The sequence below is a fragment of the Bombina bombina genome, chromosome 6, assembly GCF_027579735.1.
Source record: "Bombina bombina isolate aBomBom1 chromosome 6, aBomBom1.pri, whole genome shotgun sequence".
NCBI lineage: Eukaryota > Metazoa > Chordata > Amphibia > Anura > Bombinatoridae > Bombina > Bombina bombina.
Window position 1 is genome coordinate 790781336 of NC_069504.1, and position 15857 is coordinate 790797192.

The window sequence follows — 15857 nt, forward strand, 5'->3', positions numbered from 1 at the left end:
CTTCATTACCCAGGAGGTGCACAAACATCTTGCATTCAGTTTGCACCCTGGGTGCTGTTATTTATTTATTTTCTATTCTTTTCTGATAATCTCATAATAAATTTATAGGGACATAAAATTAAAGCCACAAATGTTTGTGATTCACATAGTGCATGTGATTTTTAAACCAATTTCCAATTTACTTCTATTACATAATTTGCTTTATTCTCTCTGTATCGTTTGTTTAAAAATATTCTTAGGTAGGTTCAGGAGCAACAATGCACTACTGGGAGCTAGCTGCTACTTGGTGGTTGCACATATATGCCTCTTGTCAATGGCTCATAAGATGTATTCAGCTAGCTCCTAATAATGCACTACTGCTCTTTCAACAAAGGATAACAAGACAATTAACAAATTTGTTAAAAGAAGTAAATTGGAAAGTTGTTTAAAATTGCATATTCTATCTGAATTATGAAATTTTGGGGTTTCATGTCCCTTTAAGTGAGTGTGTGATTTGGGTCACTTATCCCATTTCTTTCCTCAGCTTTTGTCGATTCTCTCCACAGCTTTTGTCTGATCTGACGAGACATGGTCTATGCAGCCTCTGACCAGATTAGCTGTCTATATTAATCCAACGTGCATATTTTTTTTATGTCTGAAATGAAAATTATGCAACAAAACTCGTCTCGAAATAATCAAGTAATGGATAGTAATATTTTCTATTCCTCATTTACTATGTGAAACCTTTTAAATAAATAAATAAATCATTTTCTATTCCTGTTCTGTGCTAGCAGAAATGTCCAATACTAAGAATATACAAAATTGTGGTGCACTTTCTGTGCAAATCCAGATCTTTGTGTTACACTTTTACACGGATATATCCGGCGCTGAAAATAGCCGCATGACGCTGCCTGTGGTCATATTCGGAATTCATTTAGAAAACAAATGCCGCATTTCAAAATTTCTCCCCTACCTATCCAATACAAAAGTCTTGTCATTATGTCACAGTGTGATGCAATGGTCAGATGTCACACTTAAAGTGACAGTTTACACTTTAGTCACTTTGAAGTCTTACCTTAGATTAAGCTGCAAATAGCCTCCTGCACCCTTTCTATATCATGCAGCAGGAATGGTAAAAAAGTTATGGCTGCCAAGCTCCTCCCACTAATGACATCACAATCTGGGCTACATCTAGGCACTCTGCTGAATAGCATTGACAGTCTTTTGAATCCAACTAGTGAGCCTTTTGTGATTGGATGCCATATGCAACCCAGACTGTGATGTCATCAGTGGGTGGAGCTTGGCAGTTATTTTAATAGTGGCCAGTAACAATTTTCATTTTAAAATAACTTTTTTTTAACAATCCTGCTGCATAACATAGATAAAGTGCAGGAGGTGATTTGCAACTTAATCTAAGGTAAGACTTTAAGATGACTAAGGTGTAGACTGTCCCTTTAAAGAAGGAATAATCTGCACATTTGTATTATTTTTTGAGTGACTGTTAAGTACCCAATAAATAACCAATTCTTACTGATCATAGTTGATCCTCCAGCCAGTGCTGCTTTGGTTCCTTGATGAAAATCATCAGCAGAGATCATGCCGTTACAGGGCTTTTGGAAGCGGGTATGGACATCAATGCCACCTGGGATAACCATTCTGCCATGAGCCTCGATGGTCTTCACACCTCCCGGTACAATAAGGTTCTCGCCAATCTGCCTGGAACAGACCCCAACTATAGGTAAGAAGCAGAGAACCCTCAACTGTGGAGAAGTCTAGACAGATCTTGTAATAGCAAACGTACAAAGAGTTTAGGTAGTTAAAGGGACAGGAAACCCATATTTTTTCTTTCATAATTTAGAAAGAGCATGCAATTTTAAACAACTTTCTAATTTACTTCTATTATCTAATATGCTTCATTCTCTTGATATCCTTTGCTGAAAAGCATATCTAGAGAGGCTTAGTAGCTGCTGATTGGTAGCTGCACATAGATGCCTCCTGTGATTGGCTCACACATGTGCATTGCTGTTTCTTCAACAAAGGATATCTAAATAATGAAGCAAATTAGATAATAGAAGTAAACTGGAATGTTGTTTAAAATTGTATTTTCTATCTGAATCATGGGGGTTTAATGTCCCTTTAATTATTGTCACAGCATAAAAAGTGAGTGGCACTGTAAGCTTCATTAGTTTATTTGTGAAAAATTAAAGACATTAGATTATTTTGCCCTCACGTGTTATAAACCTCAAAAATGAGCAGCCAGTGCTGTTGAAAGGCACAGTAACACCTTGAGATTTAAAGGGACATTAAACTGCAGGGTACAACTACAGTAACACAGTTACTTCTCACAATGCCCTTTAAAGCCATTCTGTTATTTTAACTCATTACAGAATACAGTTAGTAAAGCTGAGCATTTTATACTGGGAGCCGCTATCTTGTAGCTTGCGTATTGTTGCATCATGTGACAGAAGCAGTGCACTTTCACAGATCTGCTTTTTGACAGCTGTACCTTGCAGAAGTGTTACATTTATTCAGTTTGTTGCACAATTTAAACGTTAAATAACAAACATAAGCTCCAAAATGGCGGCACCCAGTGTAAAGATGCAGACCTTCACTGATACTTGTAAAAGGTTAAAATAATAGAATAACTATGAAGATAATAGCATGATGAGTAGTAACCATTCTATTGTAGATGTACTCAGCATTAATGTCCCTTTAACATAAAAAGTTTAGTAATCTATAGTAAAAAAACCTTATCCCCCCCCCCCTCCTTTTCATGCAATTTGGCTCTAACAATTTTAGTTTTTTTTATTATCAGAACTGAAAAGCAAGGCTAACCCTGCTACAAGTATTTCCCTAATTGGTATTAGCTGACAAGAAATGCAAAACAACTAACTTTATGCTATCAATATCACTATGACTAGCCTTGTCAGCTGTAGCCTCAAGCCATGATTGGCTGTTATGTTATTTTATAGAGAGACATTTTATAGAGAGACAACAGAAATGTCATGTAATTATAAAGCATTTACTGTCCCTTAACTACCATTATAAGGTGTACATATATTAGATCATATTAATTAGAATACTGTACAACAGGTGAGTCAACAAGAATAACGAGGAGCCAGACACATTTTTGAGGCGCCAGGCACACAATTTGGAGGAGCCAGACACACATTTTTGAGGAGCCAGACACAATTTGGAGGAGCCAGACACACAATTTGGAGGAGCCAGACATACAATTTGGAGGAGCCAGACACACAATTTGGAGGAGCCAGACACACAATTTGGAGGAGCCAGACACACAATTTGGAGGAGCTAGACATACAATTTGGAGGAGCTAGACACACATTTTTGAGGAGCCAGACAAGGGTGTATAGATACAAATATATGTAGAAAATGCAAAAGTTAGAGAGCTGAAGCGGAGGTCACATGCCCTAGTTGAACAACTAGTGCTGACGACTGGGTAATCCGTAGTTTCCGCTCTGGACTAGAAGGTCGTGTTCGCATTGCACCTCAGCTGTAATACCAGCACACATTTGCATGCTCTGATATTACAAAGTGGAGCCCAAATATTGCTTTAACGAAATAGATATTTTGCGCTCCACTTATGATCTGGCCCTTAGTGTATCACAGAAATCAGTGTTTCTCTGTTCTACCCTGAAGTGCTCATAACAGGTCAGATAGTATTTCCCTGCCTGGCTGGATAGCTGCACACTCACTGTAGCTGACTCACCTGTGCTCAAGTAATAATATTCTTAAAATCTTGCCGATTATAGACATTTAAAGGAACATGATACAAAAATGTTGAAGAACTTGAAAGTGATGCAGCACAGCTGTAAAAAGCTGATTAGAAAATATCATCTGAACATTGCTATTTAAAAAATATATTAACCTCAAAATGTCCTAAGAATTTGCACCCCATTGTAAAGGGACTTTAAGCAGCCAATAAGGATACTAGTCCCAAGACTTGCAAGGGAGCGAGCATCTGGCATGTTATTTCACTAATCAGTTTAAAGGGACACTCAATCAAAATTCAACTTTCATTATTCAGATAGAGCATGCCATTTTAAACAACTTTCCAATTTACTTCCATTAACTAAATGTGCACAGTCTTTTTATATTTAAACTTTTTCAGTCACCAGCTCCTACTGAGCATGTGCAAGAATAAGTGTGTATGCATTTGTGAATGGCTGATGGCTGTCACATGGTACGTGTATGCATTTGTGATTGGCTGATGGCTGTCACATGGTACAGGGGGAGTGGAAAGAGACATAACTTTTAAAATTGTCTGAAAAAAAAATCTACTACTCATTTGAAGTTCAGACTAAGTGCTATTGCATTGTCTTGTTATCTTGCATTTGTTGATTATGCAAATCTACTGTGTTGACTGGTCCTTTAACCTCTTAACGACCTACAAAAAACGGTTGTTAACGACCAAGGATGTGCCTGGCACGTCCTCAGGGGATTCAAGCGTTGGAAGCAATCGTGATCGCTTCCAGACGCTTTTAGGGTATTACAGTGATGCCTCGATATTGAGGCATTCTGCAATACCCTTTTTTTAGCCACTGATGCAAAGAGAACCACTCTATGGGTGGGAGCCATAGCAGGGAGGCGGGTGGGCGACCAACCAATCAGCCAATCGGATTGAACTTGAATCTGATTGGCTGATTCAATCAGCCAATCAGATTTTTCTAACTTAATTCCGATTGGCTGATAGAATCCTATCAGCCAATCGGAATTCGGCGGACGCCATCTTGGATGACGTCATTTAAAGGTACCTCATTCGTCGTTCAGTCGTCGGCCGGGATGGATGCTCCGCGGTGGCGGAGCGAAGAAAGAAGATTGAAGATGCCGCTTCATGGAAGATGCTGCCGGAAGGAAGAAGACTTTGCTGCCGCTTGGAGGAAGACGTCGCCGGAGGAAGAATTCTTCTTTGCCGCTTGGAGCAAGACATCGCCCGAATCGGATGAGGAGTTCGGCCCGGTGTGGTGAAGACAAGGTAGGGAGATCTTCAGGGGGGTAGTGTTAGGCTTTTTTAAGGGGGGTTTGGGTGGGTTGTAATGGGGGGGGGTATTGTATATGTTTTTAAATGCAAAAGAGCTGAATTCTTTGGGGCATGCCCCACAAAAGGCCCTTTTAAGGGCTGGTAAGGTAAAGAGCTTTGAACTTTTTTTAATTTAGAATAGGGCAGGGAATTTTTTTATTTTGGGGGGCTTTATTATTTTATTAGGGGGCTTAGAATAGGTGTAATTAGCTTAAACATCTTGTAATCTTTTTTTTATTTTTTGTAATTTAGTGTTTGTTTTTTTTTGTAATTTAGTTTAGTTTATTTAATTGTATTTTTAGATAGATATTTGTAGTTTATTTAATTTATTGATAGTGTAGGTGTATTTGTAACTTAGGTTAGTATTTATTTTACAGGTAATTGGGTAATTATTTTAACTAGGTAGATATTAAATAGGTAATAACTATTTAATAGCTATTAGACCTAGTTAAAATAATTAACAATTTAAATGTAAAATAAATATTAACCCTAACATAGCTACAATGTAATTATTAATTATATTGTAGCTATCTTAGGGTTTATTTTATAGGTAAGTATTTAGATTTAAATAGGAATATTTTAGTTTATAATATGAATTAGATTAATTTAATATAAATTTAGTTAGGGGTGTTAGGGTTAGATAGAGTTAATATAGTTAATATAAATACTATAGTAACTATATTAACTATATTAACCCTAATATAATTAGGGTTAATATAGTTAATATATATAATGTAATACCTATATTAACTATAATATACTTAGGGTTAATATAGATAATATAGCTGGCGGCGGGGTAGGTAGATTAAATTAGGGGTTAATAATTTTAATATAGATGGCGGCGGTGTAAGGGGCTTACATTAGGGGTTAATAATATTAATATAGCTGGCGGCGGTATAGGGGGATTAGATTAGTGGTTAATAATTTTTATATAGGTGGCGGCGGTGTAAGGGGTCAGATTAGGGGATAGATAAGGTAGATGGCGGCGGTTTTAGGGGTTCACATTAGGCGATAGATAAGGTAGATTGCAGCGGTTTTAGGGGCTCACAGTAGGGGGTTAGTTTATGTAGATGGCGGCGGGGTCCGGGAGAGGCGGTTTAGGGGTTAATAACTTTATTAGGGATTTCGGGGGGGGGGGATCACGGTTGACAGGTAGCTAGACATTGCGCATGCGTTAGGTGTTAGGTTTTATTTAGCAGATCGCGGTTGACAGGTAGAAAGACATTGCGCATGCGTTAGGTGTTAGGTTTTATTTAGCAGATTGCGGTTGACAGGTAGATAGACATTGTGCATGCGTTAGGTGTTAGGTTTCTTGTCTAGTTAGTTTAGGGAGTTACGGGCTCCAATAGTCAGCGTAAGGCTTCTTACGGCTGCTTTTTGTGGCGAGGTGAAAATGGAGTAAGATTTCTCCATTTTCGCCACGTAAGTCCTTACGCTGCATATTGGATACCAAACTGCGCTGGTTTGGTATACCTGCCTATGGCCCAAAAAACTACGGGCGACGGCAGAAATATACGCGCGTAACTTCTAGGTTACGCCGTATATGTGATACCAAACCAGCGTAAATATTGGCGTCGCCGGCTTTTGCGGGCGACGATTTTTATCGGATCGACCCCACGGTTTGTAATAAGTCACACATTCTCCTTTGATTAACAAGATTTCACCCAATCATATACACATATACACCTCTACTCTCACATACTTATCTGTCACGGTTCAACTCACACGATACCAGAGGAATTTCATTCACATCAACACAATTTCTATCAACACTACAGCGCGTCCCCTTAGTTTTTTCTTATAGAAAATACTTCTATATTATATTAATATACTTTATAACATTTAAACCTCTAAATTGCTTTTCAACAAAAGATACCAACAGAACAAGGTGAAATTGATAATAGAAGTAAACTGAAACATTTTTTATTATTATTATTTAAAGGGACAGTAAAGTCAAAATTAAACTTTCATGATTTGAATAGAGCATTCAATTTTAAACAACTTTCCAATTTACTTCTGTTATCAAATTAGCTTTGTTTGCTTGGTATCTTTTATTGAAGAGTAAAACTTGGTAGACTCATAAGAGCCCAGGAGTGTGCACGTGTCTTTAGCATTCTATGGCAGCAGTGTTTTGCAACATTATTTGAAACTTTGCTGCCATATAGGATTAAAGACACGTGCACACTCCTGAGCTCTTTTGAGCCTACCTAGTTTTACTTTTTAATAAAAGATACCAAGAGAACAAAGCAAATTTGATGACATAAATAAATTGGAAAGTTGTTTAAAATTGCATGCTTGATCCAAATCATGAAAGTTGAATTTTGACTTTACTGTCCCTTTAAACACATTCTATCTAAATCATAAAAGATAAATGTAAAGTCACAATAAATCCTAGCCCTTAACATCTTTGTTTCCAGATATTTTTGGTTATAGTTTATATGGAATTGTATGTGCATGAGACCTGTTCTATCTGTTTATCTGCTTCTACATTTGATATAGATTTGACTAATCCACCTTATGACAAGAATGGAATGCCAAGGATTTACTGTATCAAATGTCATTGCTAAATGCACCTGAGTCAGATTTTTTCTCACACATGACATTCACTTTATAACACAGATATTTTGAAGGTTTCACTTTAGCTTTCTCCTATAGGGGGCCCAGCCAAGCTCGGCTCTCTTTTTTCCTGTGTGTAGACATAGGGGTAGATTTATTAAAGGTCGAGCGTACATGATTCATTGTAGCAGACAGGGATGCCGCCCCATGCACACTCGCAGGCCAATCAGCCACTAGCAGGGGGTGTCATTCAGGAATGATTTCAGCCCCCACCTAAAAGGTAGCGGGAGAAGTTAAGGAGCAGCGGTCGTAACTTTAGTTTTAGGCGAGCCTGAAAACGATGGGTGTAGAAAGCAGCATCCGCGGCTTAATAAATCTACCCCATAGACTTGAAATGCATAGCTTTAAATCATATACATGTTTTCAAAGTACAAAGTTAGAATGTATAACTACAGTGATTTATATATATATCCCTTTGCAGTCAAATACATGGCCATATACCATATATCTTTTAAACCTTGTAAAAAAAAAAAAAAAAAAATCTTTATATGAGTGTAACAGTTTAATGTATTTATATTGTGTTTGGTGCAACTTTTATTTTGTCCCTAACCCTTTACGGGAGGTCTTGCTAATACGTTGAGCGTTATATTCAATTGCACTCAACTCAAATGAACACGTTTATTTTAAATTTGTATTACATGTGCAAACGTAAGTGTGCCACTTGTAATATAGCCCTTTATCCGGTACAGTTTTGAGTTTACACAATCACTTTAAATTAATAATTAAATCCCCCTAAGTATAAACTATGCAGTGTATTTTCAGTATTTATTTTGCTGCTTTTCATATAATTTTGCTGTGGCTGGTTAGGGGTAGGCTTACCAGAAGTCCCAGTTTGACTGGGATTGTCCCTGTTTGGAGGCGCTGTCCCAGTTGTTCATTGTGTCCCAGTAGGGTTGCCACCTCCGGGTTTCGAATCATGTATCCGGGTTTCAGACCCCCTGAAACCCCGACACATTATTCAAAATTACCTGACTGTGAGTCTGTGGCTCTCCAGCATAGCTGGATGCTGATACTTTGTTACATACAGCCCTGCTTAGCTTAAAGGCTTCCAAAACTTTTCAATTTTAAACAAAATTAGATCACCAATTTCGTATATCACCAAAGTTTATAGCTCATAACTTACCTATATTTACAGCTTAAAGATGTTTCTGAATATATTAAAAGTATAATTTTATATTTCGGATATGACGTAACTAAAGCCAACCCTCTATTATGGGCCGTTCACTAACAAATTAAATTGCCAATCTGATTGCTTTTCCATGCATATCATTAAGTGACAATTTTGTCACCAGGTGCATGTGCATTGCAATCCGTTTATTCACGCATGCACACAACGCTCCGTTCTTACCTGCTCTATGTATCGTTGTCATCAGCTTTCTAATTGCAATTCAGAGGGTCTGCTGGTTTGAGGCTGAGTGACGTATTGGATGACGTGTGCATAAGATTGCGCATGTGCATAACGATCAAAGTCCGACATTTTGATAACCCAGGTTATCGTTGACGATTGAAGGATGCAAAAGAATAGCCTAGCGGTGGGTTTGGAAATCAATAAACTTTCAAAGAATTATATATTGAGAACTGTAATACTATGAAACGCAATGCACATTACAAATATTATTATAATTTTATAATCTTGCGATTGAAGATAAGTTTTTTCCACCGTTTAGTGTCCCTTTAACGTTTGTGTCCTTTAAAGTTCACATTTAGTAATACAGGCTGAGTGAGCAGCATAGGGTTTTATAATTTTGTAGTACTACTTGGTTTATTTTTCTTGGAATTTAACCCCCGACCACTGGTGACATCACTGGTGATACACGTTTAGGGGAATCATATGGGTATGACCAGGAAGTGGAGACAGGCAGGATTTTTGACGTGGATCTTGCTTTACTTCATACAGGATAGCATTTTGGCTGTAATCTTCCTACATTATGGTATAGTGAAGCCTCTTAAACAGCTTTAGCAGATATGTGTTTCTTTTTTACTTATTTAATTCAATGTTGTATTTATGCCTTATCAGTATCCAGTTCTGTTTCTTAATTAGACACATATTACACTGCAGATATTAAATTGTGTGACGTATATGCTTTTCACTATTTTATGAAATTGGTAATTATGCTTGATGGCATCTGAGATTTAGATGAATGATTTGTTTGCTCATGCTGTGTATGGGTTGCCATGACAACATAATGGTGCGATTGGTGCCTTTTTCACTAGGGGGTGGTGTTATGGTCTATTTAAACTGTGTGATTCACTTGTTGTTTGACTGAGGAAGGGTAGAGTATCCACAAAACATTACTCACATAAAAGCTACTACTTTAAAAGGACCAGCAATCACCATGCCCCTGACCACACCCCCACTAGCACCACGCCAGGTGGTCCCAGTTTCACCTCTAAAAATTATGGTAAGCCTAGTTAGGGGGTGTGCATGTATATATATATATATATATATATATATATATATATATATATATATATATATATATATATATATTTTATATATACAGTACACACATAAACACACACACATATACTACCAGACCAAGGGCGTATTTTGGCCTATGCAAACAAGGTACTTGCCTAGGGCAGCAGATTGGAAGGGGGCAGCACTTTTTTGTGGCTATATTTGTAAGAAGCTTACAGTTATTTTAGAAGTATTATCCAGGTATATAATGGGAGATTTTGCCAAAAGACAGGGCCGGCTCAACCATACAACTCCTTCCCTGTCTCCGTGGGGGAAGTAGCAGGCTCCCAGCAGCATAACCTCATCATGCACAATGACACAGAACTGGTCAGGGGCGACATTCAAGGTGGGACAAGTGTATCACTTCCCTAAATTCCTTTCCATTTATTAAGCAATTGTGCATAAGCATTGGTTGCATGCAGGTAGGCAGGCTTACTAAGTTCAGCGGCCAGGCTACTAGGTTGATATGCTAATCAGTAATGTTGCAACTGGGGGGCGGTCATTGTATTCTCTGACCCAGGCAGCACAATATCTTGAGCCAGCCCTGCCAAAAGAGCTTACATTTTTTAGGGGGGTATATTAAGAGACTGCCCATGGAGCTTACAGTTTAAAGGTAGTTTCAAACCTTTCTTTTATTCAGCTAGCCATTGCCTTTAGTTCTGTTGGCTTTCAGCACATAGTACTGTGTTTGGGTAAGTATTGTTTCAAGAAATCTGTGTTTGTTTGTTTTTTATATTTATTGCAGCAATAGATAGGTGTGTATTTGTGTGTGTATGTGTATATGAGTGTGTATGTGTATAACTGTGTATGTCTATGACTGTGTGTGTCTGTATGTGACTTTGTGTGTGTATATGTGTGTGTGTGTATGTGTATAACTGTGTATGTCTGTGACTGTGTGTGTGTATGTGTCTGTGTGTGTGTATATGTCTATGTATATGTATTTGTGTGTGTATATGTGACTGTGTCTGTGTGTGTATGTGTGTATATGTGTGTGTATGTCTATGACTGTGTGTGTCTGTATGTGACTGTGTGTGTGTATATGTGTGTGTGTGTATGTGTATAACTGTGTATGTCTGTGACTGTGTGTGTGTGTGTGTATATGTCTATGTATATGTATTTGTGTGTGTATATGTGACTCTGTCTGTGTGTGTATGTGTGTATATGTGTGTGTATGTGTATAACTGTGTATGTCTGTTACTGTGCCTGTGTGTATATAGGTCTTTGACTCTGTGGGGCCTATTTACTATGGTGCGAGCGGCATTTATTGTGAACTGCTGGTGCAATGCCTCCCCCTGCAGATTCGCTAAGCCAGAAACAAGGAGCTTCAAGCTCTATACGGAGCTTGATAAATATGCCTCTGTGTGTGTGTGTAAACATTTATTTTGGAAATGCTATAAAAGAAAAAACATGTTACTCCCTAACCAAATCAAAACCTGGTGGGGGCAGCAGAATTTTCAGTGCCTAGGGCAGCACAAAGCCTAAATATGCCACTGTACCAGACAAAAGTTTTAGAACACCTCCATTTTTCCAGTTTTTATTTAAATGTACACATTTTAATGTCTCAATGCACTTTCAAATTAAAGCAAATAAAGAAACTATAAGAGATAAAAAAACAAATCATTGAACCATTTATGTTTAACAAAATTTAATCTAAAGTAGCCACGTTTTGCAGATAGATCACACTTGTGACATTCTTTCTACAACAGAAATATTGCTCAGAAAGTTCTTCCCAACACTGTTGCAGAAGTTCCCTTGTAGGCTGCTTTGCCTTCACCCATCTTTTGAGATCATCCCAAACCGGCTCAAAGGGAGTCTGTGCTGGTCATTCCATGATTTAAAGGACCACTTAAAGGGACAGTTCACCCAAACATTTTCTCCCTTTTAAATTATTCCCAATGAACAATTTTACCTGCTAGAGTGTATTAAATTGTTTACAAGTAGATCCTTTACTCCTATTTCAGCATTTGAAATAGCTGATTTAGCCTGTGGTATAGCCACTTATACTGAACGTTTCGATAATGGAGTATATGCTATTGATAAGCCTATGTAAACACAGCCAGCAAAAGAAGTTACACTCTCAGTGGGCTGCTTTTCCATTGTTCTCTCTATGTATTGAGCTTTGGTGTTCCAGACAAATAAAAGATAAGGAAGCAAGTGTGTGTACACAAAGTGATAACATAATGAGATCTGATATTACCTTTAGTTCAACCCATTGTAATAGGCTGAGGTTTAAAAGCACAAAACCAGCTACTTCATATACACAAATAAACCTGAAAATGCAATTTCTCATAAATGTTATATTCTGCAGCTGGTATAACTGGTATAAGTCATTGAAAATACATTAATGGAAAAACAATTTTACAGTGTACTGTCCCTTTAATGCAGTAGAATTGCATAATTAACACGTGCATAATAAAAAGACAATGATTTAACTCCTACTCTGAATTTCAAATAAGCAGATTTTTTTTCAGCCAAATTTATTTTTTTCTCCCATTTTCTGGCCCCTCGTATCATGTGACACACAGTAAACCTATGCACATGCTCAGTAGAATCTTGTTCCCCAGAAAGTGTGCATATAAGACTGTGCAAAATTTAATAATGGAAGTAAATTAGAAAGTGTCTTAAAACTGCTGTTCTATCGGAATCATACAAGTTTATTTTGACGTGAGTGTCCCTTTAAAGCCTACAGTCTTGTTCTATTCTCCAAATGTAGTTCTGTTGTTGGGTCTTTACCCCTGAACAACTAGGCATAAATTAGAGCAGTGATGCCCAACTTCCTAACACTTGGGGGCCACAGATACATTTTTGTAGAAGCCTATATTTGTATATATTTATTTATGGTTATTAAACAAACAATAATATATTTACTTGGTTGCCCAAAGCTTCCTTTTCTAGTTTTACTTTTCCAGGGGCCACAAAAACGATGACATACATTCTTAGTTCTACTTTTTCCTAGGAGCCACAAAAACTACTGCAGAGGGCCACATGTGAAAGGGACATTTAACTATTTTGTATTCATGCATTAGAGATGATTCACTGCATTGCAAAAGATCTGCATGCAACATACATGTCTTAAAAGCATATAAACTTGGCATTGTTTTAGAAAAATATACATGTTTTCCAGGCTCGAAATACACCCCTTGAAAAGCCTTTTGAATGTTGTTTGTCCAATTTCTTTTGTTGTGGACAAACAGAGACAGTTATATATCAGCACCTGCACATATCAACCAATCACAGCGCAGTGTGTAGGTGTAACAGGATTCTGCATTCCACCAAAACCACTCCAGCCTCCATGGGGGAGGGGGGGGGGGTAGAAACAATAAAGTATTCTAATTTAAATTACAAAACAAAAAGGCAAAATAAACAATGAAAATGCATAGCAACGTTTTTAATGATGGATAGGGTATAATTAAACATTTTAAGGGGAATGACATTTGTTTAAAGGGACATGAAACCCAGAATTTTTCTTTCATGATTTAGGTAGAACATACAATTTTCCAATTTACTTCTATTATCAAATGTGCTTCATATTCTTGGTATCATTTGTTGAAGGAGCAGCAATGCACTACCGGTTTCTAACTGAACACATGGGCGAGCCAATGACAATCGGTATGTAGATGCAGCCACCAATCAGCCGCTAGAACCTAGGTTCTTTGCTGCTCCTGAGCTTACCTAGATAAACCTTTCAGCAAAGGATAACAAGAGAAGGAAGAAAATTAAATAATAGAAGTAAATTGGAAAGTTGTTTAAAATTATATGTTCTACCTAAATCATGAAATAAAAATTTTGGGTTTCATGTCCCTCTAATGATTCCCTTTAATTCTCCTGATATGCTGTTCTCAAGCTAACAGATTAATCAAGTACAGTACAGTGTTACTAGACGTGCATTTTTGCACTTCGGGGGTGTTACTGTGTCCTAACAAAGAGTTATCATACAATTAAAGGGATTGTAAACAATAACTTTTACATAAAGCTATTTTAGACAGCCCACTGATGTTGCAGCTTAATATAACGGTTTATAATTCCAAAAGTTAAATAGTTTTAGGAAACCTCTCCTGGCTGCCAACGTCCATTTTTAAACAGTCAGGAAGTATAGCCAATCAGATGTTGCACCTCCCACTCCAGAACATAAAGAATATATACTTAATAACAAACCCCTAAATGGAAAAGACAAAATAAATATAGTGTAAGAAAATACAAAGTACTTGTATAATCTTTAGTTGATCCTTATGTGTTCTTATATGATTCAATAACAGGAGGACATCATTTACTTTAAGGATTTAAAGGGACATGAAACCCAAATGTTTTCTTTCATGATTTAGAAAGAACATGCAGTTTTAAACAACTTTCTAATTTACTTCTATTATCTAATTTGTTTCATTCTCTCAATATTCTTAGCTGAAAAGCATATCTAGATATGCTCAGTAGCTGCTGATTGGTTGCTGCACATAGATGCCTCATGTGAGTGGCTCTCCCATGTGCATTGCTCTTTCTTCAACAAAGGATATCTAAAAATGAAGCAAATTAGATAATAGAAGTAAATTGGAAAGTTGTTTAAAATTGTATTCTCTATCTGAATCATTAAAGAAAAAAATTGGGTTTAGTGTCCCTTTAAGCTTATCTTGTCTAGCACAGAAAGGGTACATGTGTATTACTTTTAGCAAGTCCAGCCAATAGGCACAAAGGAGACAGTATAGCCAATCAGATACCATACCTCCCACCCCATAGGCTCTTCATTAGTGCCTATGACTCTCCAATGGTGGGTTGAACTATACTACAGCACTTTCACAACCCAATGCTGACAACGCTGATAGGCTTACTATTTGCATCTGAAAAAGTAATAAAAAAACAAACAAACAAAAAGAAAAACAGCTTCTCTCAAAAGGCGGCGGGGGAAGTTTAAATAAACACCCATGACGTGCAGAAACTACTACAGAGTGGAGCGCTATTTAACACTCTAGCTTGAGCATTAATTGCACTAGAAGTAAGTTTTTTTTGCGCTCGTCAAGTTAGACTATCGTGTGAACACCCTACTCGTACGCAAACCCAATTTTAAATTCTCATGTGCGCTAACCCGACATGAAAATATGAATATTTGACTTGCACTTTTAGGTATGTCTATATATGTGTACATATGTATTTATGTGTATATATATATATATATATATATATATATATATATATATATGTATATATATATATATATAAATATAAATATATATATATATATATATATATAAGCTGTCCCGGTTTTATTTAGGTACTGTATGATATAAATTCAAGAAGTTGTCTAACATCTAATCTTTGGAGTATTACAATTTTGATTCCTGTGGGAGAGATCCAAAGATCAGAATGTCTACCATACTGGAAGAGCATCACTTATACAGGAAAAAATGGGGTTCCAGAGGTCGAGAACTGTAATAATCACAGATGCACCCTAATCCTGAAGTGCTTAAAGGGACAGTTTACTCAAAAATGTTCTCCCCTTTAATTTGTTCCCAATGATCCACTTTACCTGCTGGAGTGTATTAAATTGTTTACAAGTAGCTCCTTTACCCTTATATTGGCATTTGAAATTGTTAATTTAGCATGTGGTATCTCCACCTATTCTGAAAGTTTGTGGCCGCGCGTACCAGCTATATATAAGCTTTGTAAACACAGCCAGCAGAAGAAATTACACTCCCAGTGTGATAAAGCAGAGATAAGGTAATACAATGCTGATTTTCCATTGTTCTCTCAAAGTACTGGTGATTGTTTAAG

At 37.1% G+C, this 15857-nt stretch overlaps 1 protein-coding gene across 2 annotated transcripts in view; it reads right to left on the minus strand.

The window, feature by feature from the left end:
* Positions 1 to 15857, minus strand: part of DPYSL2 (dihydropyrimidinase like 2) — a 251698-nt gene that overhangs the window by 64321 nt on the left and 171520 nt on the right. For both annotated transcript variants that reach the window (XM_053718101.1, XM_053718102.1), the window contains exon 3: positions 1511 to 1695. In XM_053718101.1, the coding sequence (XP_053574076.1) occupies positions 1511 to 1695 (185 nt within the window). The remainder of the gene's footprint in view (positions 1 to 1510; positions 1696 to 15857) is intronic.